Source organism: Trachurus trachurus, assembly GCF_905171665.1.
Source record: "Trachurus trachurus genome assembly, chromosome: 13".
In the NCBI taxonomy this organism is placed as follows: domain Eukaryota; kingdom Metazoa; phylum Chordata; class Actinopteri; order Carangiformes; family Carangidae; genus Trachurus; species Trachurus trachurus.
The window spans coordinates 33,122,591-33,150,585 of NC_139892.1; the positions used below are offsets into that span (position 1 = coordinate 33,122,591).

The following is a 27,995-nucleotide window of genomic DNA, read 5'->3' on the forward strand; positions in this document are numbered from 1 at the left end:
ATCCCCTTTAAAAAAAATCCAAAAAGAGGCAGTGCCAATCTAAACACTTACACAAAAAGCCTAATTGGATTACACATTTTTTCCTGAGCTCACATGGGGAACAAGCCAATACTGAGCTAAGTGCCTGTGTCAGTACAACCGACCACTTCCCCTATATGCAACCTAATTATTTCAAGGTATGTGTTTCATTCTGTGTTTGACTCAATACTTCAATAAAAGGTTCATTATAGGTCACCTATTAAGAAACGTGGGTTTGTTTTTGGCTAGGACTTGGAGGACAAAAGACAGATTGCGGGGTAAGATATTTATAGCCAGTGTGTTTACGGTGTAGGCCTAGCTTTTATTTCAGAATAACAACATCATCTAGAAACAATGGAGAACAGATAACTCACTCTGGACTGAAATCCAAAAGAAAGGACTGTTGATGTGTCACATTTTCTACCTTTAACCCCCAGATGTTACAAGTCCTGCTCTTCTGCAGACGATCTGTCAGCGTCTCTCAGGGTGTGTGTGTCACGGTGGTGGGTGGGACTATGCATCGATGAGAGAAAGAGAGAGAGAGAGAGCAGAGCAGAGCAGAGCAGAGACGGAGCTTAAACAGTCTCTCGCGTGTCTGTTAGTTCAGTGACTGTGAGTGTGTGTGTCTGCCTTCACGTTATCGGCACGTTACAGCAGCAGCGGCAGGTTTGAACCCCGTTCATCCGAGACATTGACAAGGAGTGTGAATCCGTACAAAAAGAAGAAGAGGAAGAAGTTGTGACTCTGAAAGAGTTTCAGTCGGCTGTTGTATTGGTCATCTACGGCAAAAGGTGAGAAATATTCTGTTTCTACCAGATTCACAATCGCAGCATATATGGACACAATACGAGAAGAGATGTAAATATATGTTAATGTATTCAAAAGAAAAAGTTCAAGGTGATGTCACGTGGTGGAGTGGGTTTTGTTTATTCTGCATATAGTAAAAGATCACCTACCTGAGCACCAAGTAGCTTTTTTGTTTCTTACATGCTTTTGGTATTTGTTCCACAGAAAGATTTCCACACTGTGTGCAAAGAAGAGAATCAATGTTTTAAGTAAAAGCAGCAATATGGGTGTCGGCAAACATCCCTGCCCTCTGTGTTACCAAATGATGTCTTCAACGCACCAGATTCCCTTCTGTTGACTGGGAACTCCACATTAATATTTACTTCTTCAGCATGTTAGACATGAACAAAAGCATGGTTTCAAACGAATCATGTCCAAATACCACCTGTGACAACGTTCTCGTTGTGAATGAGGATGGCAAGCCGGCAACGAGCATCATCATGTTTTTGGCCGGTGTGGGGGGAAACCTCCTGGCTCTCTTCATCCTCGGAGTGCACCAGAAGGAGCATCGCTCCAGGTCCTCGGTCTTCTGCATCCTTGTGACTGGCCTGGCCCTCACAGACCTGCTGGGCACCTGCCTCCTGAGCCCACCTGTGTTCATCTGCTACGCCCGCAACATTTCCCTGATACAGCTGGGTGGCGGAAAACTTTGCAACCTCTTTGGCTTTGCCATGAGTTTCTTCGGCCTGGCGCCCACGCTCATCCTGTGCGCCATGGCTGTGGAACGCTGCCTGGCCATCAGCCACCCTTACTTCTACTCTGTCCACATCCGCCGCAGCTTTGCCAAGTACGCCCTCGTCTTCATTTACCTCTTTTCTTTAGCCTTCTGTCTCCTGCCGTTCAGCGGCTGTGGGAAATTCAGACAGTACTGTCCCGGGACGTGGTGCTTCATCGACATGGACGCGACAGGGTACGATCAGGCCAGCTTGGTTTTGGCCTTCTCTGTGTCCTACTCCTCCCTCATGGCGCTGCTGATCTTCGCAGTGTTTGTGTGCAATGGCTCGGTGATTGTCAGCCTGTGCCAGATGCACCGCAGCCAGATGATGCGGCGCGGATCGGTGGGGTCGACGGTGAGGAAGAGGCGGCTGAGCCTGGCATGGTTTGGACGTGGAGAAGAAGAGATGGACCACCTGGTGCTGCTGGCCCTCATCACTGTCATCTTTGTGGTCTGCTCCCTTCCACTCACCGTAAGTTCACGTTTAACTTTCCCCTCTGTGTTTGTGTATCACACCGCCTGATATTCCCTTTTTAACATTTTCACTCCCTCTCACTCTTTGTATCATTTCCACAACACATTTAATGTCCGACAGTCATCACTTTTACAGCTGAATCAGAGCGTTGACACCCTGATGTGTCATCAGAACGAGACCTCCTCAGTTAAAGAAGTCAGAGCCAGTTTATGCCGAAAGAGGAACGGAAACAGGGATATTTAAAGACAATGCTAGAAAGCTTTAGAAACTGTTATCTGTAGCGCGGCTCCCTGACTGAATGTGTATCTGCTCACTGTCAGTAAAAGGGCAGACTTTACAGCATTTAGTGGCTTTCTTATGGGATTATAGAGTTTCCTCACCTCCTGTGTGCCGACTCCAGCAACATTAATTCCTTCCCCTCGTTCTGTAGTCATTATGTTCATGGAAAAGCTCAGCTGGTATGGTATGGTGACTGTTAATCTTTTTGTTGCTGTGGTATGTGTTTGCGCGCCCTGTTGGAGTCTCCCTGACTGTTGTGCTCTGCCTTCACTAATAAAAGGTGTGCCCAAAAGCGCAGCCTTTGCCACACAAGGCATGCTGTCATGGAGTGTTTGTGCTGTGCATGTGTCTGCTTAGTTCCATATCTGTCCCTGTTTGAGAGGAGTGTGCCAAACCTGACAACCCTGGAGGACTGGTCTGGCCCTGCCTCTCCCGGAGGGCAAATCTCTTCTGGCATGACTCCACTGTTATCCAGCCTCCAATCTGTGCGTCCAAACGCAGCGTTAGCCAGGGGTCCTGAGGTTTTTCGAAAATAAAAACCACCAGTCGGAGGATGTGATTAATGTGACGCATTTTTATAAAGGCATGTCTACTTGCATGCAAGCTGATCTTTTTAACAGAGCAGGTGGGATGATCAAGTAGTTTACAGGAAACAGTAAAAAGTGTCGGTGCATGTTTTCACTTTTCACACGTCTACTCACTGTCTGCATCTGGATGGTTTGTGGCAATGCCTGTTCTGAAATTTTGACTAATCTGCGGTGGATGATGATGGTGTTTGGCCCAGGGGAATGAACAGTGATGACGATGTATACCTGCCAACATGGAGTAACACGTCAGGAAACTAAACTCAATTTTCACCACAATGTGTCACTGGGGTCCCCGTCGCTGTGCCTGTACTTTTTAGTTTCAGTTTAGAAATTAGAAACTGAAAGGCTGTTACCTTGCCTCAGGGGTTACACTATTTTATTATTATAAAAATGGCACATTACTTGTTTTTGTGACTTACACTTTCCTCCTGTATGACTACAAGTCTTAGTCATGCAAACTTAAATGTATACATATTCATAATCTACTCAACTATGAATCATCTAAAATTGCAGTCCTGATCTGCAGCATATCACGACGCTGTTAAGCGATGCAATGATTTGTGCATCATCTCCGCAGATGTGTGCGTGTGTGTGTATGCGATTGCTCAGATGCATGTGCATGCTTGTGGTTCTTGTAACCAAAAGAACTGAGACGGCGGCATGTGAGTAGATTTACAATGTTTCCAGACAGATGTTGCTTCATGATTAGGATCTTTTAATTTGCCTGAAGCAAAACAGATGTTGTGGGGTGAGGTGGGGTGGGGTGAGGTGGGGTGAGGTGGGGTGGGAAACATTAGAACTTTGATTGATATTTACTGTTGTTGATGCTGCTAGTGACACAGTTCAGATTCTTGCAAACTCTCACTCCGGGTACAGTCATCATTCTTGCAGATGCACAACGATGCGCCAACAGAAATGCTCCAGCGTGTGTTTCCGGTTGGTCTTAATTTTCTCAAAGCACTTTGATGTAACTGAATATACCTTGGAGGATGATGCTTTCAAGCTCTAAAGAATGAGCTCTGTTTGCAATTTGTCCTCAGCAGAAGGGGTTGCACACTGGTAGATGTGGGTGAAATGCAAAGCAGGTGCCGGAAATGGATGGAGAGAAGATTTTTTTTTTTTAAAGGCTGAATTGCAAAGCATTTATAAATCTTCATGTTCTGCGCCTCACAGGCATAAATAATTTTGTGATCTTTGCATTAAAAAGTCACATTTCATGATCATGCGTCTGCTAAGATGAGCCGTATTTGCTCTGTGCATTTTTCAGGGAGCAAAAGGTCACAATTATGTGATCAGATAAGTGGTAAAATGTTCTGAGAGGAAGCTGAATTGTTTTTTTTTTTTTTTAGCTTTCTTGCAAGGTTGATGTAACTTATAGTTAACCACTGGCTGTGAATGTTTGTCCTGTTCATTGTTACCTGAGTAGCACACCAGCTTCCCAGGCTTGTCACACTCCTGGCCTTGGATGAAATATGTCACCTCCCACTGATTTAAACCGGCAGTACAAAACTGCACAATTACAGTCGACATCTGAAAAAGATAAGGTGCCATTAAGCAACAGAGCTCGGTGTGATGAATGATATCATTGTGGCTGTTCTGTGAAATAACTTTTGATTGGTTTGACCTAGCATGAAACATGAGGTCCTGGTTTGTTCTGGGACGGACTATTGACACATCGCTTGAAATTTAGTGACATATGGAAGATAGGGTTACTGCCTGTTAAAACACTTCAACGTGCAACTGCAAAAATACATATACAGCTGAAGGATGGTGGTTAAAGCCTCTCCTCTTTCAGTATGAGAGCTACATTATGTAAGATTACACCACCAAAACAATAAAATTAACATACATTAATCATATATTGAATAACAAGCCTTCTTAGACCGCGAAGGCCGGAACCAAGCGTCTTCCTTGCCTTGCCGCCCTAACAGAGCGTTGCTCCTATTGCATGGCAACGTTGTCAGCTACAGCTGTAATTAACTACTCTCTCCAAATTGAGACGCAGCTATAGTTAACTAGCAACAATTTGTTTAATAAACGTCTTTGGGTTTCAGGCAGTTGGGTGGATAAAAACAAGCCATTTGAAGGTGTCACCTCTGGTTCTCAGAATTCCCTTAAAGCCCCAGAAGGACGTATTTGCCCTTTCATTTGATTACACTGGCCTGCAGGTATTAAAGGTCAGTATTTCAAAACCCTGACAAAAGGTTGCCGCTGGATAACCCCTCCATTAGTCCTCTCATCACTCCTCTTTGTTCTGTTGATCAGTTTGTAAATAGTCGAAGCTCTCTCCTGAGGGGGACAGTTACAGAACTGATAGCTTGCTTTTGACAATCACCAATATCTTTCCTCTCATCTGTTCCCATGGGAACCACAGAAGCTGCCCGGGAGCTTTACAGTATGTTGTGGGTCGATACCTGGATCAATGAAGTGCTGCATTTGTTTCAGAACCTTTTCACAAAGCTGTTTGTGGTTTTAGATTTAAATATCCCCTTTTAATCAAAACTTAATAGCAAAGGGGGAAAAGGTGTTATGAGAAGATTTTGATAATCTCAGGGGGAGTTTGTTTTAACGTGCCTGAAGCAAGTTTAATCTGCAGCAGTAGCATTGATGTTTGACTTAATGAAAAAAGGTTTCCATTAGTGTAGCTGATGTGTATGAGTCTTACTCAGCAAACTAATATTGACTTGTTGTTTGTGACGTAACATGACAGGAAGTACAAGAGAGATCCATACATTTCCTTGCTTTGTTGAAGGCACCACATGCATCAGACTATTCTACACCAGGAAACCAAAAGTACCAATATAAAATATAAAAACTATATGGAAAAATTGTTTACATTTGGTGTTTGGGAGAATGGAGACTTGCGTTTAAAGACAGAGCTTCATAGCACTGTTACTTGTCAAAAACCCCACAGGGAACTGCTGAAGACATGCCACAGTGAGATTTTAAACTTGAATTGTTTTTTTGTTTTGGGGGGATTTTGCAGTTTCTACATTTTAAAGCCCCTGTACAGACTTTTCATTTAGTGTTGATTTTGGCGGTGGACGAAAGCGGCGTAATGAAGTCTGCATTTCCCACTGTCATAAAGACGTTTGTCTGGCCGGCGCGTGTAGATTTGTTTTGGAAACGTCGGAAAGAAGACGGGACTTGCTTTTTCTTTTTTTTTAGCAGCGTAATGTATCTATTCGTATCGTTTCGTCAGTGGTCCGACCCGACCATGCCTTCCAGAGGTATAGAATTAGACTACTTAGAAATAGCGTATCTTCACACTGATGGGCTCATTTGCTGTTGTAGGTAACAGAGACACATCAGCAGAAACCAGAGACTTTTGCGTATCCAGTTAAAAGCTCCGTACCGGGGCTTTAAACATTGTGCTTTTAAAAATAACAATTTCTAGACGGATGGTAGTTACCACTTGGATAAATGCATGAATGACTCCGTGATCAAATCTGAACATTGTTCCTTTTAGTCCCCAGCCCACTGTGTTCCCGCTGCATCTACAGATAAAAATAACACAAATGTCTAAGGTTGTCATAAGCACATAATACATTCTGTGTTTTTGGAAAAAGAGAAAAGAAAATACCAAACTGCTTCCAGTACCTGTGAGCCAGCTGGATAGTAGCTTGATTGTCAGGAAAAAGATAAACAACAGCACATACCTCTGACACATCAGCAGTCACAGGGCATCGTGCCTCAGGGAGTCAGTGCAGCGCCTCATTAATCTGGGCTGTCTTGGCAGAATGGGACTCAGGAAACCACACGGAAACAAAAGCACATGCAGACAAAAGTTATGTGGAAGCTTGAAGTGAAAAAAAAAAATCCTCTGTCCAAAACTTCACCTGTTTATGAAACAGAGGCTTCAGGAACAAGTCAATGGAGCCATATGAAGACAAATTCTAGGTGAGATTGAATACGACTGAATCAACATTAGAAACCGCCTGAAGCTCTCCAGTGTCTCGACAGGCCCAAAGCTCACACTCAAATGCCATTGAAACTATGCGTAACAACAGAATGATCGCTTTTCACTGACACTGCCCAAATCCAACTGGATCCAGATTGAGTAAATATGTGTTGAAAAAGGGAATTCCCAAAATCCAGACTATGTATTATGAACCTATTAAAACCGCTGTCATGCTTTTAATGTTTGCCAGACACAGCCTCAGATGAGTCAACCTGTGCAACATGTGGAAATAATGATTGAATCCTGATAGCAGCCAAGTAAACAATGACCTTTGCATGTCTGTGAAGAGTCAGATGAATCCACGCGTCATGGAGCTGGTGCACTTTAAAATCCACATGCTGTTAAGATAGGAGGTTGTAGGAGTGTTATTGTGCTCCAGGTGCTCCAGGTGCTGCTGGGAGATAAATGTCATTGTGGGCTTTGTCCATGCTTCTATAAAGAAAGATGATGCTCTGCAATCAGCAGCTGGCTTTGTGGACTGAACAATGAGGATTCCCTCTGCCAGTGGATGGATGCTCAATCCTGCATTCAACACATAAACACCATACATTTGTGTGCGTGCAGAAATTTACTCTCATTCAGTTGTCACAAGGCCGGAGGCTTGCTAATCATGCTCTTCATATCCTGTGTTTTTTTTTATCCTGGTTTGTTGTGCTTTCTCACATGTTATCCAGTTAGTCGGCGGGTGGGAAAGTGAACAACAAATGACATGAACTCCTCCTGGGCCCTTTTTTAATATGTCCTTGAAGTGTGTGGGAAAATATGGCCCCAGGCATGACACAGCGCTCGATAAGGGGTGAGCAGCCGGTGAATCGATTTTTAATAGATGAGTAACGAAAAGAGGTTTAGATGTGTGGAGAGCAGATCAGTGGTAGATAAGTCATTGTGTCATGATGTGGTATTAGGGTTCCAAATAAAAATCAAAAATCAATGAGTCAGTGATCCAGTAACTGAGCCGTTTCCATGATTAAAGGGACAACGAGGAGTTTTGGAAAAGCGAAGTGTTTTCACACTACATTTATGAGCCTCCGCGCGCACCGTGAAATTCTTTGACCGGCGCAAGACGGACTCATGTTTTCATTCATCAAGAATTAAAGTCAGAGGTTCAAAGACGTTCAGTTACTGTCGTAGTTCCGACCATAAACGGCCATTCAGCTGCGTTATTCTCATTAAGGAAACGCTGGTCGGCTCGACCAGCGTTTCCGCCACCACTAATAATAACAAAATAACGATAGAGACAGAACGATATATTTATGGAAAATGGGCCCATTAACAAGTGTGGGTAGCGAAGATTCATCCACATTAACGTGAGACTTTTTTATAACCGAATAGAAACTCCTCGTTGTCCCTTTAATAAGTTCAATTTAACCATGTCCATATTGCCAGTGGACATTTTGACTTAAACCTTTTTTAATACTAACATACCATCACCTTTTTAATTTACAGAGCAAACCTGTTTACAAACAGCTGCATATTTAAAAAAAAAAAAAGAAAAAAAATAATTAAAGCAACACTAGCATTCATATAGAGTTGTGTTTCTGAGCACTAGACAAATCTCTAGTGCAATTTTTAACCCTCTTTTTGGCTCTGACTTTGGTCTCCTAATGTAAATACATGGCTACTTGCCTGCTAAATGCTCCAGTACATCCGCTGGCTCGATAAGATCACCTACCTGCTGTTGTTGATCCGATATTGGAGTGACAAACCACAGCAGTTTTTTTTTAGACCTTCTTCCACAGAAACAGCTGCGTGAACCAAAACAGTGAAGTTACCGGAAAAAAACGCACTGTTCACTTTGACTTTGATTAGAATTGAACTGTTTTGAATTTGGTTGTGAAACATGATTTTGGCCATAACTCATGGTAAAAATAGATTATAGATTAATAGGATATAGTGATGAGGGGATGACATTTTCCTTCAAATCAGAGATAAACTTACTGTAAGTGATCGCGCTTCACAGCCTCATGTTGAGCAAGAAACACTGGCTGTTATTAAACACTGTACCTCGCTGGAACAGGTTCTCACATTGCAATGCTGAGTAACATCCTGTTTGTGTGTTCAAGTGCACATGTAATTCAGTGATATGCTGTGTCCTTTGGGTGATCTCGGCCCCGTTTATGGTCTGATGCTTTGCCACATATTTTCTGTGAAGCTTGTGGTAAAACTGGAAGGGTATAGATGGAAAATACCAAGTTTGTTCTATTTGTACCGCTGAACTCTTGTGAACTGTTATGTTTGTATGACAGAAAATTGGTTGAAAACCTGAAAATAATAGATGCCGTTATGACAGTTGCAGTCGGACATTCTTTCAAAGAGTGTCCATGATAGATCCATTGTGTGTTCATGATTAATTTCCAATGTTAAAAGATAAAAAAAAAACTAAACTAATGCAAAGCTAATGTCCCCACCTCCTGCATTTGGCCTTAATATTTCTCTGATGTGTATTTTTGAGTGGAACATCTTTCAACAAAAGCCCAGCACTATTGGCTGCATGTGTTTATTTTGCAAGAGGAAACATTCCTTAATTTGTTGCTGGTAATTTAAAGCCCATTTGTAAATGTTCAGGAGTCTGTTTCACAATTGGACTGACAATTTTAAAAAAGAACCAGTTTTCCAGTTTAACATTTTGCCTGTGTTACCTGGAATAGAGCTCTGATCGGGCTCAAAAAATCTGTCCCCACCCAACTCAAGCCTGAAAAAATCTGTCCGAGCCCAAAACACAACAGAATTTGAAAAAAAAAAGGGCTCTAGCCTATTATTTGTATTTGCCGTACCTTCAGAGTAGGACTAATGATGAGTATGAGTGACAGGATTATACGTTGTATAAGAATGTGAGAGCAAACAGAAAATTATAAATTTAAACACTGTACAATTCACATTTTCTTCATTAGCTAATGGGTTGATGGCAACAGCTCAAACATTACATCAAAAAACATGTTGTTAATTACTGTAGTTTGATGAGGTGCATGTCAGGCTCAAGCAGCAGACAATTAAAATTGCCGTGGAACTGGTGATTGCCTGTTGGATCTGCTGATATGAAGGTTACCAGTAGTTTTATAGCTGACATCTAACAGCTTTATTACATTGACTCAATAAAATCTTATTCATCCTGACAAATGGTGTAAGTTTACACACACCTTCGACACAGCAGCCCTGAATAAATCTGTCTTCTCCAATAGGTGCATATCCATTATGTATATAATGTATAATCTGCCTCCTTACTGTATGCCCCATGGGCAACTGTTGGCAACATACCAGTGGGTGTTGCAGGAGAGACATATAGGTATAGGGTAGTCTCCTCTCAAATGCTTTCATTTTGTAAAATACACTATTGGATTGACTCTGCCTCTTCATATTATTTTAGATGAATTTATTCCTCCGTAAAGACAGACTTAATTCAGTTTCTCAACACATGAAAGTGTTTTTTTTTCTATATTGCAGGTTAGAAAGAGAGAAACAAACAACTTAAAGGTAAAATAACAAATGATAATGAAGAAGACAAAAATTCACTCACTTCCTCTGTCTTTTCTGTGGTCGGTCCTCCTTTTCCTTCTGGCATGGCTAAAGGATATGAGGAAACATATTTCTTGCTGATTTGCAATTTTATGTGAAGCAAATGCTACAGTGAATATTTTAACTCTTTGCGCACAAGGCTCCTTCTTTCTTTCTTTCTTTCTTTTTTTTTGTTTATTTAAATGGGACTGTGCATGCATATTAATGGATACACAATACATGATTGACGTAAATACACCAGATAGCAACTGTTTCCAACTGTTTTTCCACAACTTAGTTATAATCCACAGCCCCAAGTCATTTCCCATACTAGTTAAAATGTCCCTTTGATACACTGTGGTGTACAAAGTCATTCGCAAGTTGTGACTATGCGTGTTTGTGTCTAAATGTGGTTTATTGCAGAAGTTGTGTGAAATATTCACAGTTGTCGCCAAGACATACAGAATATATCAGTAAACCTGTCTCACACAGTCGTTTATTGTATGTACATTATGCATAATTTAGTGCTCTCTCTCTATATTTGCCCTGTTGGCTTCTTGCCATGTGTGTCCACAGTTATTTGTCCATTCATCAGCACCTTCATTGTTCACACAGCAGTTGCATGAAATACGCTCCACACCCAAGTGTAGAGTTTCTCAACCTTTTGGGCCGGGACCCCTCATGGTGTCACTTGACAGGCAGATATCAATGTTGTTTGTGTTTATTTGTGTTTTTTTTCTTTCTTAATCATTAAACCGTTGAAATAGTTCTGATTGCCGATTTCTTTGTGATAAATTTTGAGCTCCGTTAATACTTTTGGAAATATAAGAGAATAGCTCTTTAACATTTACGCAACAACTCTGTATTTGGCAGACTCACTGTGAGAAAGACAGGGGATTTGATTCAACAAGCTAATTGTAAGAATTTCCTTTGACCTATAAATTGGATTTAAGGAGTTTGTTGACATTTTAATATCCAAATTCAACCCCCTTGTATGAAAACCACATATCTCGAATATATATGTCAAAACCTTTTATTTTCATCTCTAAACAAGTCCCTGTGGCTACAACTTTAAAAGGCAATGAGCAGCATTATATATCAATTAAATAAAAAGTAATAAAAAAATAAATTAGTTAATTGAATGTATCTGAGGAGCAGGGACACTGTTCTGCCGTGCAAAGGCAAAAGACCGTAACTCAATTTTTGGCGAAAATGAGTTATTGTCATTTTTGGGACAATAAGCATCAGTTTAATCATGTGGACAAATATTATGGGTCAATTTTGTTGTTTTTTGGAAAAAATAAGACGCTGTCTTTGCCGTAACTTCTAAAAGTCAAGGGAAAACCAAGGCAGAAGCCCGTAACATAAGTTAAGGTACTCTGCCTTTGTTTTGCGGCACTAATGGAACGTTCCGATCATGGTTCCGATGAGTTACGGCGGAGTTACGGTAGTCTGCCTTTGTTTTTCAAAGCACCAAAATGAAGTTATTTACCGCGCTTGTAGTCACGGTATGCCTCTGTATTATGGAATTGAAGGACGTCTCACACACCTTCAGTAAGGATGCCGGGGCCGGTAGCCTTGTTAGCTAGCTAGCTAGCTAGGCTATTTGACAAACAAAACACAACTGCTCCTATATGATCCGCAAATTATAAGTGAATAAGCAACAGCTGGCTTGCCAGCTGCAAGAGATCGTAAATCAAAGTCTGAATACTGAATAGTTTTCTCGTGCCACACAGGCTAGTTAGCCTCCTGCCTGCCTAATGCTGACAGCCCACTGACAGAAAACAAACAACGCGACTCGCGAGTGGGTTGGGGACGTGCACAACTGCACACACACCTACACTCACACACACGCACACACACACACACACACACACACACGCACGCACACACACACACACACACACACACACACACACACACACACACACACACACACACACACACACACACACACACACACACACACAACTCAGCAGCGAGCTGGAATTTAGATTGCAGCCTACCTTGTCTTAAAACCTGGTCAAAATCCATGGCAATACATATCCACTGAGAAGACATGATTGTTGACAATCCATTTTTAAATCCACCACGAGTTTTCAGCATTAGCCCAAAACAATCTGTTGTTTACAGATACCTGCTTCATACTTTCCATGTCATCTGTCTCTGAACTCTGTCTTATTACAACAATTAGTGGCTTAGTAACGAAGATGTTGCCCTCTAGCTTTTGGAAGTAATAACAACTCCTATCTGATGTCTTGAAATGTCAAGAAAAATAAAAACAGTCATGTCGATGTCATAGGCTGTGTTGGCCAGAAAAAAAAGTGGGTGTGGCCATTGTTTGGCATGGAAAACATTATTTATTTTTATTAGGCCTATATAATTATTGTAATTATGAATTATAAACTGGTATAAAATCTGTGAATCTACAAGTCGCACCTGCATTTAATGTCACAAAAATAATGAACAAGGGGTACAAATTGTTTCATATGAGTTTGGAGTAACTCATTCATCCATCCATTCATTCATTCATTCATCATCTGTGGCTATTTATTTCCCATTTTATTCAGGAAAATGTATTAGTATTTTATTCATCAATTCTAGAAAACTTAAACAGTGTCATCAAACATACTGACAAAACAAAAGTATATTCTGTTATTAAAATAGAAGTTAAGGTATTTTGCCTTTGCATGATCCACTATTGTTCTTTGGATAATGCAAAGGCAGAATACAGTAACTTCCGAATAAGGGTCAAAGGTCAAGTTTAAGATTAATTTTTTTTGGTGGATAAATAACTTCATTTATTAATAGTAAAATGCCAAATTTTCAGTGTTCTACCTACAACTAATTTGGCAGGACACCAAAATAACTTTAAAGTCATTTTTCTCAGTTTTACACTCTGGTGAGTTAAGGTCTTTTGCCTTTGTAGGGCAGTGTTGGCTCCTGTGTAAAACACAGTTCAGCTGTTACAAACCACTTTTCAACAGTGCGTATCTGATTTAACATGGGTGCTTAGCTGAATAATGTTCACAACAACAGTGTTACTATGTTAGACCTACTGTAGAGACACATCAGAGGTTGTCAAGGAGATTTACATCAGTTTGAGAAAAGCTGTGAGTGGTTAAGAAAAAGATTTTGCACAACCACAGTTATAATCTTAGCAGCAGATTCTTTCTGTATATTTTCACTTACATTTTTAGTGCCAGGAAGTTAAATGAATAGATAAATGAATAAAAACAGAAAAGGCTTTTTTTTTTTTTTTTTAATGAATCTATTTTACTTTTATCTAGGAATCGAATCATTTATTTATACAGATGTAGATGTTCTTACATATTACTTGATTAATTTATTAATACTTTGAATTTTTTTGTCCTTCATACACACTGTCTGGACGGTCACACAGCTATGTCCTGTTCACTCACAAACAACCTCTGACTGAATACAGAGCAGCTGCATATTAAACAATGAACAAACCAATTGAGAAATTGAAGAAGATGAAGGAAAAAGTTTGATAGGAGTTGATGATTCTAGGTATTTTTCACGAACTGCAGCTAAAATTAGAGCCTGCAACCTGAACCCATCCCTTTTTATGATAACACCTTCCAGGAAATGTATAGGTAGAGATAAAGCAATAGGATTCCTGCCTCACCCCCCACCTCACCGCCAGTCTCAGGAGATATACAGTATAACCTAACTAGAGCATTTCCTGATGGAAATGCGTGTGAATGCTGAAAGCAGCTGAACGCTGTTGCAGAATTAGCAAATAGTGCAAGCAGTGATCACCATTCAAATGGTTGACCAAGGTAGGTATCGAACCCACAACCTCATGGTCAGCAGACTTTCACTCTGCCTCTAGGCCACAGTGTACACACAGTTGCAGAGACTGTTGTCTGTTGATGAACTGCACTCTGTCTCACTCTGAAGTTAACGAGCCCAAAGCTGTAGTTCCAGTGCAAATCAATCTTAGTGCAGTGGTATAAACAAGAAACATGTTAACACAAACCAAGATTGAAAGAGGTAAAGAGAATAGGTGGGGGCGCATATGCATTATCAAGTTTGATCATGTGACCAGACCAAGTGGTATTGGTTAAAGTTCAAAGTGGCTGACACACTAACAAGAGTGCTCAGGTGGGAACCTGTGACCTTGTGGTTGGATGGCAGGAACCTTATCCACTAGGCCGTCCCAACACATCTGATGAAGTAGAGGTTGAGACTTTGATGAATGTGAGATTTTTCAATGATGCTTAAAAAAGCATCATAAATGAGCCATTAGAAGTTTGTCTACAAATCAGAATTTGAATGAAGTCTCTAGCAGAAAGTACGACATGAAAGAGGCAGGAATCGAACCCATGACCTCATGATCAATAAACCTTTACTCTGCCACTTCGCCACAGAGAGCACAGACATAAGTATGTTGCCATTGTAATGTGATGATGTGCTGCAAACGGTGGCAGAAGCAATTAATGCGTCTCTTAACGAACACCTGTAACCAATTGAGGGTGGGGGAGGGGAGCAGAATTCAACATCACATAACAAGCCGGTGCATATTCTCATTTGTCCAGGTCATAGTATTTCAAAGGAGGTTAAATCGAAAGCAACTGGACTTAGTTATTTGTCTAGGAAGACGTTTCACCTCTCATCCAAGAGGCTTCATCAGTTCATGTACGCAGTTCGTCAAACTTCGTACATCCAAGAGGCTTCATCAGTTCATTGGATGAGAGGTGAAACGTCTTCCTAGACAAATAACTAAGTCCAGTTGCTTTCGATTTAACCTCCTTTGAAATCACATAACAAGATTGCTCAGCCTGGATTCAAACTAGTGACCTTGGGGTTGGCAAGCGGCCACCTTACCAACTGGACTACAGACAGAGTTGTGAAGAAGTTACAAAGTTGAGCTCCTTCTCCTGCTGCTGTGAAAAAAATGCATTGGGCTGAATGAGAGCAGAGAGCTCCCTGGCTGCATTTAAAAAATATTTTAAATTATTATCTAAGTCTCTTTGCATTTTTGACCAGAATTTTAGCCAGAGGACAAGTGTGGCTACAAAACTGGAGAAAATAATTTGTCTAGAGTTTAATTTGCAGAAAAAGTTAAATATTTTAAAAAGTATAAATAGTTAAAAAGAGAAAAGTAATTCCGATAAAGTTCAAAAAAAGCTGCACGTTTTGATATATGAATTGTTGAAATAGCACAAAGTATGAAGGACTAGAAGAAGACCGTAAAAAGGCGGAAGAAAATGGCCGAACAGAAGAATAAAACCTGGCTGAGATGCAGCGGTGAAAGGCGACTCCCTCACGTCAAATAAACCGCAAGGGAAGCAGAATGTGGTTATCATCTGTTGTTGTGCTGAGAGATGTGTAAGAAAAGGAAACAGCTGACACCCGGTTAAATTAAAGTTTGACGAAAAACTTGTTTTCTCTATCTAAGAAACCTAATGATGGCATGAGATTAATTTACATTCTAGTCAATCTAAAATCTTCCAGTGTAAGAAGAAAAAAAAAAAGAACCCACCCACATCAAGAAAAAAAAAATCTTTGATGGTGTAATGGAATCCCCATAAAATTACTTAGTCATACAAGTCAAAAATATTCCACTTCCTTCTCAATATGTTGACTTACACTGGAATCAGACAAGTTATGAGTCATAGTGTTAAACTAAAAAAAAAAATACTTTCAATGATCAGTGTCGTTTTGTGGACTGATTGGACAACAGATTTATTAAAAACTGATGCAGCTAATTAAGCGTGACGATACGGCTTTCCGTAAATGACCAATGCTAACCCTTTCAATAACTGATCATTCCTGTGTGGTGACGGTCCAGTGATAGAAACAACAACATGTTTTGCATTTATTTTATCATTTTGCAGAAGAGGCATCATTTAATGTTCTATGTGATCCTTTCAAAATGTTTCTGTGAACGATTCATGGCTTACAAACGTCTCAGCCAATGTTTGTAGACAACAGGGACTTAACTAAATCAACAGGATAATTGCAACCAGGCAGCAGAGGGAAGATTCTGTGGTTTAGGATTTTACTGTCCAGTGAACTCGATCTGCTGTTTAAACAACAGCAGAGTCTGAAAATATGTAATGGCCAACAAAAAAAAAATATGTTATGGGAATAACCACCACCCACCCCAAACTTAGCTCTCAGTGTCAGAGGTTAGAGTTCAGTTATCTTCAAAGACGGGGTGGCGCAGTGGTTAAGGCGGCCGCCCCATGTACAGTAGAGGCTACAGTCCTGCATTTCATTCCCCTTCTCTCTGCCTCCCCCTTTCCTGTCTATCTATACTGTGTGCTATCAAATAAAGGCAAAAACACCAACAAAAATATACTTAAAAAAAAAAGATATCTTCAAAGACAGGCTACTGTACAGAAAATGATGATTGGCTTTTGTATAATGATTTGAACAAGTGTTTAGTCAGATATTTATAGACACCACGTGTAAAATTAGCTATATAAAAACAGGGATCAAAAGCAAATTAACTTGAATCATTGACATTTTCCTGCAACTTTGCCAGTTACTAGACAAAACCCCTATAGAGTTGATAATGACCTCATCATACAGTAATTGTCAGTATGGAAGTACTTTGTGGTTGCCTTTACAGTACGTTAACGACATACGTAGAGAGGAAAACACAGAGTGAAACATGCAAATCATGTTTGTTTTTTAAACATACTGTACAGACTAATACTGTAAAACTTCCTGTGAAAGTCATGAAACTCCAGTCTGGAAGTGAGTGACAGCGACTTGCAGTTCAAATGTTGAATGTTGTGCCCTGTATGTTTCCAGTTATCTTTGCTAATAGAAAATAATACAGAACATGACATTTTATGCCAATTTAAAAGACTGACATGCAATACTGTAGCTGCTTCATTAAATCATAAACTTGTTTTCAATATGGTTATACTGTAGTTTTCAAGATGCTGATGCATAAATAAATGAATTTTTAGGGCATCGTGTCAGACTGTGAGCAGTGCAGCAGAGCTCAACAGAGCTCAGATCAATCTGAAATCGGCACGGTCTGCACATTGACATCCTGCGTGGCAGTGAGAGGTAACTGATATGATTTTCAACCAAATATTCATGGAAAAAGCAGTAACACCGAATGACATGTGAAACTTGTATATTTGTCTAAAAAACAGCATTTTTTAAGTATCCAAAACCACACACCCAAGGTCTGGGATTTTTTATATTCTGGGTTCATCCAAAGTTTCATCAATGCATGTTGTATTAACAGTCAGTTTTTGAGAAAAGAGAGCAAGTGGATGTCCATGAGCAGGACAGCAAACATTACAAGCAGTCTTGCACTTAGACAGGTCTTTAAAATGCTTGAATCACCAGTTAGACCTCATAAATACCTGACGCAAGCTGCTTCAACTTTGACCGACAATACCTGTGCACGCTTTTCTATGTGGTGGACAACTTTCACAGGTCATTTGGGGACAATTTTAGTATTTTCGTGGTGAAAAAGAAAGGCATTATCTAGAGATTTATTTCCTGCCCATCTCGGCTGCCCCTTGTGTTGCGCTTTGCCAGCAAACAATGTTATCTCAGATGTTATCACATCCCAGAACTAAGTCACAAAATAGCTTTCATAACCAACTGGAGTGATGGATAAACCCAGGACCCAGGTTTAATAAAAGCAACAGTGGATGGTGTTCGGTGCCAGTAAACATAAAAGATGAAATCTTTATGGCTGAATTGTGCTCAGTTGTTGGCAAATGAGATGATGTATTGTGCACATGGCTGGGAATTAGAAAAGAGGTACATGGCCAGCGTCCTACTGTATAAGGCTTCTCTGTGACAGACTTTGTGTTGAAACCAACCCCAAATTGGCTCTTTCTCTAATACCAAAATTAAACACAAGTACATGTCAACAGCAATACCTACAAACAAACTACTCTGTTCAGTTTTAAATCATGAATCACTTGTTTTTCCTCGCCTGAACCCAATGCACTAAAGTCTGTACCAATACTGTAGGTCTGGACTCTTGTATACAGTTACATACTGTATATGTAGTATAAGAACCATAGGGCACTGTACTGTAGCAGCTTTGTCACAGTTTCTGTGGTAATGTCAGAGCAACTCAAACTATTCTTACAATGCACTACATCAGATGAAAATATATTTCACAGTTTGTTTGGGGTTTTTTTGTATGTTTTTCACTATGTCACAGTCACTTGCACTTCCTCTGTGGTGTCGTGCGTGCATGTGTGCGTGCATGCTTTTGTCTCTGTGTGAGAGACAGTTGTTTACTCATCAGTTACACTTCTCTGTATGTTCTTCAAATGAGCATAAAAAAAAGATAATTATAGATTTTATAAACATAAAGCCTTTTTCTTTGATCTATTCCTCTATCTTTATTTGTTTTCTACAATAATTGCATAAAACCACAGAGATGATTTATAGCAGTAATCTCGTTTAAATAATTTCTTCCCATGGACCATTGTAACACATAAATCATGTCAAGACGGCAAGTACAAACCAGAAGAAAACAACAATGACATCAGTGTAGTATCACAGACAGTTAAAAGACAATATACAAGACAATATATATAATATAAATATATATTTATATACACACACACACACACGTAGGTACAAAGAAGGTTGTGAGTTAATATATGTACAGCAGATGGTGTAAGGTGATAATAAAGTGCTGATAATAAAGAACATACAGGACCTGTGTGTGTATGTGTGTGTGTACTGTACATGTACGCGTGTACACACAGAATGTTTTTTCTTGTTGTTTTGTTATCTTATCCCTGTGGTCACTTCTCAACCTACATAACAGCCTGGCTTGAGAGCCAGAGCGACAGCAATTGAAAATCAATTTTTTGAAAACACTGGTGAAAGGTATAATAGCTCCAGGTATCTCACTACAGCCTGAAGCATGTTTTAAAGATGGAGCTCACTAATGGACTTTCAGACATGATAATTCCCCTAACGGATGTTGCCTGAAGACAGACACAGTCTGCCATTAATGCTGCCACTTATTAATGTCCAATGTTTCCCTTTCTCCTGAGACTGAATCCATTTACATTTATACATTATACAGCCTTTGATACTTTCTAAATTAACAACATCGTACCGACAAGCTGAAGATGCCCAAGAGACTTGAAGTGTGTTTTCTGGGCTGGAAAAGTCATAAAACAAAGATGAGAAAACAACATAGTGAACAAACTGGTTAGATGCACCAGATGCACATTAATGCTCTCGCCTGCGCACACCCACCCTTTTCCTTTCAGTATCTTTTTCAGTCTCAGATGACACTAACCACCTCCTCAGGAACTTCTTAACTGCGGAGGAGTAGAAGTGAAATTCCCCTCATGTGAAGAGGCACTGCGGTGAGCGTTACCTTACATTCAGTATCTGCACTGTATGACTCACCACGCAGGTCCCTCAGGAAGTAAATCTGGGGCAGAGGCCGTTGTGTTCAGACCGCCCGGGGACAAAGAAGAATATGTGATTGCTCTCATTAGTGAGAAATTAAAGCTGTGGCTACAAATCCAATCAACTCCAGTGCGTTTTATTGAACAAGCTCACCATAGCTCATAGTATCCCCCGCAGGAACAACACACAGCACAGACGCGCTGCGGGTGTAAGACATTGTTGGATTTGTGTTGACTTTTCCCTGAACTGTGGCCTCAGGCCTCAAAGATATAGGTCAGCACCCCAGTGGAAACAGTGAGTGAACTTGTAGAGAATTTAGAACAGAGGAAACACACCAGAAAGACTTGCTGGTTTAGTACAACGTTGGTAAACTGCGCTCATTTAAGTTAGTTGTTTAGTTCTGATAAAACTGCTTATTTTTTCTTTTTTTGTGTGCCAGGAATAGACGATTGGGATACATTGAGTTTAGTCTCATGTCTTTACATTATGCACAGAGAGCCAAGATGTGTAAAGCCACAAATCCTTAAGATTAAGATTAACAATATGCAACACAAGAATTGGACATAGAGGGAGGAGAGAAGGCGTGGAGTGGGTTTGACACAGCCGAGTCAGATCTTCACCAATCAAATGAGCTCCTCTCCTCGCCTTTAAATCCGCCGCGCGCGAGAGGCGCACGTTTGATATCACCGTGGAAGAGGGAGGCAATTGACTTGGTGCGCACACGTCACCAAGACCTCACAGGCAGGTTTCCACAGTTCCAGGCACATTTAGATGGAATTAATAATCACAATAATCAGCACATACACGTACTGTATATCTATATCGATTGTCCCGTCACACTGATGACAGATCAAAGGCTGTCGGCATGCTTAATGGAAACTCAACCTGACTGAATTAACACAGATGAAAGATGAGGATGGATTACTGCTGTGTTGACACTACACACTGTGCCGTTGCGATGATCTGCTATATTTAAAGAGTTCATTTGCAAAAGCAGATAAGTGCCATTTTGAAAAAAATGAGCTGAGGCTTTGTAATTATTCTTTGCATAGTGTTGTTTTCAATAAAACTTTATTTTTTTGAGATATGTCTGTTTTGTTACATCTCAAAGTCACTCAACTTTGGTTTGACTGATATCACCTTATGTAAATAAAAAATAAAAGTTATCTGCTTTTGCAAATGAACTCTTCATTTATTTATTTACTTATTGATTTATTGAGCCGCATCGTGTGACGGGACCTTCTATATAGATATACGTGTATGTGCTGATTCAGATACAATAAATAGGGGTTATGGTGATTATTATTATTATTATTATTAATAATTGCATTTAAATGTGCCTGGAACTGTGGAAACCTGCCTGTGAGGTCTTGGTGACGTGGGCGCACTGCGGAGCTGGGCAGTCAAAATACCAGTCCGCTGGCTGCGCTGCGCCTTGCGCTGAGATTAGACCAGGTTGGAGCTGGCGAGCTTTCGGCGCACTCTCCGCGCGGTCTATCTGCAACAAATTGTCACTGCGCCACGGCGAATCTGTCGACACCTCCCCCTGCTGCGCGACCACTCCCATCTCGGCGCACAGCAGTCTGCCAATTTACCGAATCCGCTGCGCACCTTGTTCCACTGGAGGAAAATGCCACTGCGCCAGCTGCGCCAGGGCTCGCCTCGCTGCGCCCCCCTGAGTTGCGCCAGGAAAATAGGGCCCCATGTCTTTAAAAAATGTAATAACTCTTTAAACTAGTTTTATTCCCGTCTTCACCACAAAGAGCACTTTCCTCTCTTTCTAGCATCTTTTTTAGGAAAATTAAATAAAGATCTTTATCCTTTCTTGAAAACAGAGGAGGTGCAAAACTTTCCCCAGATGTGATTAGTGTCAACCTGCCTTCCTGTCATGCTATATACTTAAATGTTGCCTCGAAGCAGGAGAAAAGTCCAGTGTGCAACCTGATGTGAGTTTGTTATAATACTGTCAAAAATGTATATTTATTTGCTTAAAGGAATAGTTTGACCACTTGGGAGCAAGTTGTCATCAGTGACATATAAACACCATTTGAACTTTTAAGAGTTTGTGTTTATTTACACGTTCAGGAGTTACAAATGAGGGTTAGCCCAAACGTCCCCCCCCCCCTTTTTTTTTTTGCTCTGTCTTTGGTCCCTTTTGGTCCAACTCCTCAGGGAAATATCTGGCTCATTGGCTGCTAAATGCTTCACTATGTTCACCAGCCAGTTGTTTGCTGTGTTTTTTTCGTTGTTCCTTGCTGAGCAGGTCGAGTAGCAAGTCAGTGTTAAGCTCTCTCTTTGTCTGTTGCCAGTTTTAAAGCTGCTCTAATCAATAGTTTCATCTCAACAGTCTGATGTTAAAAGTGACACTCGTAGTTGTCACCTTTTTTACATTTGCTTTGCAGCTGCTAAAAAGCCAGCTATTGAGTGTCTATGTCTGCTGGATGTGTTAAAAAGCAGCTGTTTCCCATCACTTTCATCATATCAGCTTAACTGATCATATGCCAGTTGTGTTTACAGCTCATTTCCTCTTTCTCCAAGTGGCAAAAAAGGGAAAGGTTTAGGGGAGACATGTGAGATTGATCTTCTCATCCTACTCTCAAAAGATTATTGATTAAAAAATGTTTCCCAAAATATTAAACTACTCCTTCAAAGACCCGTGTAGCGCTTCATCATTTCTCTCTGTCCTAGCTCACAGCCAGTAATCTCTGCGCTGCCTCCTCTCATCCCCATGTAATGATCCAGCAGTGAAACAGGATCAGGAAGAAAGAGTTACGAGGAGTCCTTCAGGACTGCAAGATGGAAAATAATGGGTCATAGAGTGTAGACATCCATTAAGTGGTTTGTTTCCTGAAAGACACAGCAATCATCAGCCCCAAATAGCATCTTGTGTGTCTCTGCCAGGATGTACGTGCTGTCATCAGTTCCTTTAGGGTTGAGGTACATGAAGATGAAAGGATGCCGAAGCTGTAAGTAAAATCATGTAGCCTTGAGACGATCAATTAGTACGATTGTATTGATTATTTTCCCCACAGAAAAATAAACCATAAAATCATCCACTTCAAAAACACAAAAACATGTCCTCATTCCAGCTACTGTGTGTTTAGGTTTAGCTTTTGCACTATTGGTCAAGACAAAACAAGCAATTTCATGGTGTTATATTTAGCTTTGGTAGACAAAGATGAGATTTATAGACAACAGAAGTTAGAGCCCTAAGATGATTTCTGTGTTATATTTTGCAACTTGTTTTTATGACAAAGGTAGGTGGTTAGTCCAGTTCTCTTTGACCCAGTAGTCGTGCACACAAGTAGCACAGTTTGCAGAGCAGAGGATTATGATGTGTTTATGCATGCACAATGTGCACATGCAAACGTGCTCACTGTCCCTTAAAGATTTCCTACATCGGCACGATCCTTTGTTCAACTAAATAATCACCCTGATCCTCGCCTGCTGTGCAGCGTCTCTTGCCTGCTCTTAGCCTGATACATTAATATGCCGCTGTTTAAGGAGAGCATGACATCTCATCAATTCTGGCCCCACAGCCTGCGGCACTTGGAGAAGACAGCTCATGATTGGTGTCCCTCTCTGCAGGGCTTGAGGTCCGCTGAGAGGACCATAAGAGGCAGGGTGGCATGCAGGAGCAGAGGCAATAGCGAGGGTGATAATGCAGGCTGAGACGACAGGGGTGAGGACAGTAGCAGAGCGCGTGAGAATGCATGTCTGTTTGAAATGTTTCTGGCAACACTGCATGATGAATAAGGTGTATGATCTCTGCACGATGAGCACAAAGGACATTTGTAATTGTGTTTGTCAGTGTGTTTGATGCCAGTAAGCCTAAGATTTTTTTTTTTTTCGTTGAGTATTGATTCAAATAACAATTGTTGAGAGCTGTTTAAATCCAAGCCAGTGTCTTGTCTTAAAAAGTCCCATGAGGACACTTGTAGGCTAGTTTTCAAAGCTTTTGAAACATTTATTGGATCTGCTGTCTCTCGTGTCTAATGATATCATGGCAAAAACTCCAAATAGATCTGTATCAGGATGGATTCGCTCGCCATCAACTCAAACTTAGCCAAGTAATAACTTTTTTTTTCTAGGCGGAGATTTATGAAACAATATGCAACAAAAAAATTGGACAGAATGTCACAGCATGCGATGCTTCATGTCATGCATCATGTTAACTTGATTGTTTTTTATTGGACAGTGCTAGATGTTTCCTGGTAACAGATTTACACATTAGTAGTCTTTACTAGATAAAATGTACCTAAAACTCCTAACCTGATTTAGTTAGTGACTTAAATCACTAGCTTTGAATTAGGCAGGTGACAGTAAAACAAAAAGGGGAAAAAAAATGAAAATTGACAAAGAGTGGCATTAGGTCAAATTGTGAAATGGTTAGTTGGTGTCTTGCAATTGCTTTCACAATCAGCTGTTTTAAGAAGGAAACTTCCTGTAAAAGAAACCCTGCACTGTCTCTGATGTGTGTATTCTGACCCCGTCTGTCGGTGTGAGTGTTGTAGGCCTATATTGTTATCCATAAATCTTTTAAACCTCGACCTTTTACGTGCTAAACCTGTGAAATTACTAAGAATCCAACCGTCACTCCGCTAAAATCAGTTGTGCAATCCAAGAAAATTCACACAACTTCAAAAGTAACATGATTACTTCCTAAAAAGTCAGAAACATCTGGTCCTCGTTTTGGTTCATTCTGGGTTGTAACCACTTCTGACACACCTACAATGACAACACTTTTTTCCAGCATTGTTGAATATTGTTATACCACTGAGCTCAACATATGACATGCATCACAAGATAATTGCTGTTGTTTTGGGTTTGTTTTGAGTAATCTTCATTCTTTCTGTCTTTCTCATGGGTGTATTTGTAGATTAATATCTGAGCGACCACATCCGTGCAAGTTATGGCATAGTAAGCCTCGCGTCTGGTCCCTCTGGTAGTCTGGTTTGGCCTGGCTCTGGACCTGCTCCCTCTGGCCCCCTCTCACTTTGTCTCACCCTTATTAGTTTTCTGTCCAGGCCCTAGCAACAGGGAAACATTTACACCAATGCGCAAAAGCACTCAATCAGCACAAGCCATTAATTAGGCCACTGTTTGTTGGATATTTCATGGAGGAAATGGAGAATTGTTGATAGAGAAGAGGAGCAAGGTGACAAAGACGCTTCCTGGGCCAGCTGCTGCTTCTCTGCTCAGGATGAGTAAGCAGCCAGCTGCTGCTGTCTGCAGGCTGTCATACCTTAAAGGTCAATGCTGGGGGAAAAAAAGTTTTAGTCATGTCATGCAGAGTTGTCTGCATCTATATTCCGAACACTTTGTACATCTGAAAATTAAATGTGAACTCACAGTGAGCGTCTTTTATTGGTAGAGAGAGACGGATGTTGATATTTGGTAAAGCCTAGCAATACGAGATGAACAACAGCTCTAACTGACACATAAACACACAGTCATAAGTTTGCATCTGGTTTTAAGACGAGCAGAACTCTAACAGAGGTTTGGCTCGATCCAACTCACTGTTTAATCTGGTGCCAATTCACCAAAGCTATTGTTACCGTTGAATGTTATTGATTACTTGGATGTTTTGATGGATTTGATCGATAAAATGACAAAATAAATTACAATTGGCCTTCACCATTTACCAGCAGTCAATGAAATGCTTGTTTTTTCCATATTATTATGTCATTGATTTATGAGCAAATATTCAATATTTTTCCACATAGGATGCAGTGCATTTATAAAATATACAGACCCTCTTAGTTTCTCACATTTTGTATATTTATGTTGAAATAACTTTAATGTCAGTTTCCATTCAATACCTCATCATGACATAGTAAAAACAATATTTTAAAACTATAATAAAAGGGAAAACTGAAAGGCCACACTGATATAAATATTAAGACCTTTTACTCAGGACTTTGTTGAAGCACCGTTGGCAGCGATTACAGCCTTGAGACTTCTGGGTTATGCACATCAGGATTTTGGAATTTTCTGACATCTCTCTCTGCAGATCCTCATAAGCTCTGTCGGCTATGTTGAGGACTGTTGGATGATCAATGTTTTCCAGTCACCCCAGAGATGTTCCTCTGGGCCCTGGCTCTGGTCTGGGTCACTCAAGGACATTCACAGAGCTGTGCTAAACCACTCCTGCATTGTCTTTGTTATGTGTTAAGGGTCATTGTCCTGTTGAAGTGTTGTAGACCCGGGTTTCATTATGATTATATACTGTAATGATCATGCATGGTGCTGCTGCCATTCTCAGTCGGATCAGAGAAACTTACTTGTTGAAGTAATTTATTAAAAAATAAGGAGGACATGCTTCCAAATTACAAATTTGGGCACATGTGGAGTATTTTCTTGACTTTATTAGGGTCCGGGCAGCTAAGCTGCCGGGAACCTATTGTATTCCTAGGAATTCTTCTTCTTCTTCTTCTTTCTTTCTTCTTCCAAGGAAGTCATACTTCCCATGGGCGAAAACTCACCAAACTTTGCACAAAGGTCCAGTCCCATGCCAGATTCACTCAACTCCAAGGACATGTGCCCCCCCCTCCTAGGGGGGGCACAATAAGCGTTTAAATTTAAAAACTTTAAAAATTCCTACCAAACCAACGGTAGATGCTACAGTGTTGAAACTTCACCACAATGTTGCCTCAATACTGCTGAAACTTTTGTCCACTTAAACTCATTACAAATTATGAAGTCCATCACTCTGTTTTTTTCAATAACTGTAAAACTTTTAAAATGTATCTCCTCCCACAATTTTTGCTCAATTGACACCAAACTTGCTACAGAGCATCTCCAGACTGTCCTCCACAAAACTTGTTTCTCGGATTTTTGATTAAGCAAAAATTGAGCCTACAGTGCATGAAAACGTTTGACTGTAAACAGTACTGTAAACATATACCATCAAATTCCTGCTAAATACATTTTCAATCTTCCTGAAAAAAAAAAGAGAATATTCTGGAGTCATGGTTGATGAAGTTTGGCAAATATCAGAATTTTATCTCAATAACTGAATTTTCTTGAACATTTTTAATTCTGCTCTCATGGGAACAACTGCAGCCAATGTGAGAGTGGAATTTTTAAACATCAGATTTTCTCTTATGAAGCAAAACACTTATCATTAAAAACAAATCACCAACATTTTCATGCTGTCAAGATGCAATTTATGTATTATCAGATTTTTGTTTAGATGACTGAATTCCTGACATTTTGACCATTTCATCACAACAGCTGCCCGGGCACTGGCTCACCTGAGTGGATAAATGAAGCTACACAGCAGGTCTCACTACCAGCCAATTAGCTCAGTGAGTTAGGAGCTGGTTCTTGGTGTCAGAGGCTGTGGGTTCGAGACCCAGCAAGGGTGATGATGATGATGATGATGACAGATCAAAATGTCAGATGTCCTCAACAAGAAACACAAGACAATTGTCCTAATGGTGGCATCACAGCAAGCCTCTAAATTTAAAAATCCAAATAGCTTGGACTGGACCATGTGCGAAGACTCCTAACATCTTAGAGTCACAGTAGATGTTTGACAAATACATATCAGAATTTTACCTCAAAAACTGATTTTTCCGTTTACTGTGGTTTCAAATCTGCCTGCGCGACAGTGAATGGCTTACTCAATTTGTGAAGCCACTGTTGAACTGCCACTTGTCAATTAGCTCAGTGCGATAGACAACAGTCTTTGGTTCCCGAGGTTGTGGGTTCAATCCTCAACTGGTGCAAATTGAACAATATAAGGTCAATTGTCCTGTCTTCCAATTCTCCTGTTTGTTACATTTGCCAAAAGTAGCCCGGACCCGACCCATTGCTGCGCAGCAGCTATAATTATATTTGTTTCCTGCAGTGAGTAGTAGCCTAAAACACTAACCTCAACCTTCTCTGTCTCTTTCAGATTGCAGGCTTCATCAATGCCATTCACCCATTTTGTGGCGATACGGCAAACCTAACAGCCTTCCGCTTCTACGCCCTCAACCCCATTGTGGATCCATGGGTCTTTATCATTTGTCGCAAGTCTGTGTTTCGCCACCTTTGCTCTCTGCTGAGCTGTCGGTTCAGCAAAGGAGCTGTGAAGACAACGGCACACTGTGCTCTGTCTTTACCCCTTGACAATCACATACAGAACAACCCTCCGGACGGGACAGTTTCACAGAGCAACATGTACTCCAGTTTACCTCTGTGACCCAGGGGAGGGACTGGAACCTTGGAAGACTTTTGCAT

At 40.6% G+C, this 27,995-nt stretch overlaps 1 protein-coding gene across 1 annotated transcript; it reads left to right on the top strand.

The window, feature by feature from the left end:
* Positions 1–617: 617 nt before the first annotated feature.
* ptgir (prostaglandin I2 receptor) lies at positions 618–27,957 on the top strand (the record flags this gene model as incomplete). The annotated part of the gene is made up of 3 exons (XM_083984412.1): positions 618–809; positions 1,030–2,051; positions 27,670–27,957. The coding sequence occupies exons 2-3, from the start codon at positions 1,197–1,199 to the stop codon at positions 27,955–27,957; spliced, it is 1,143 nt and encodes a 380-aa protein (XP_083840538.1). The 5' UTR covers positions 618–809; positions 1,030–1,196.
* Between the last annotated feature and the right edge of the window lie 38 nt (positions 27,958–27,995).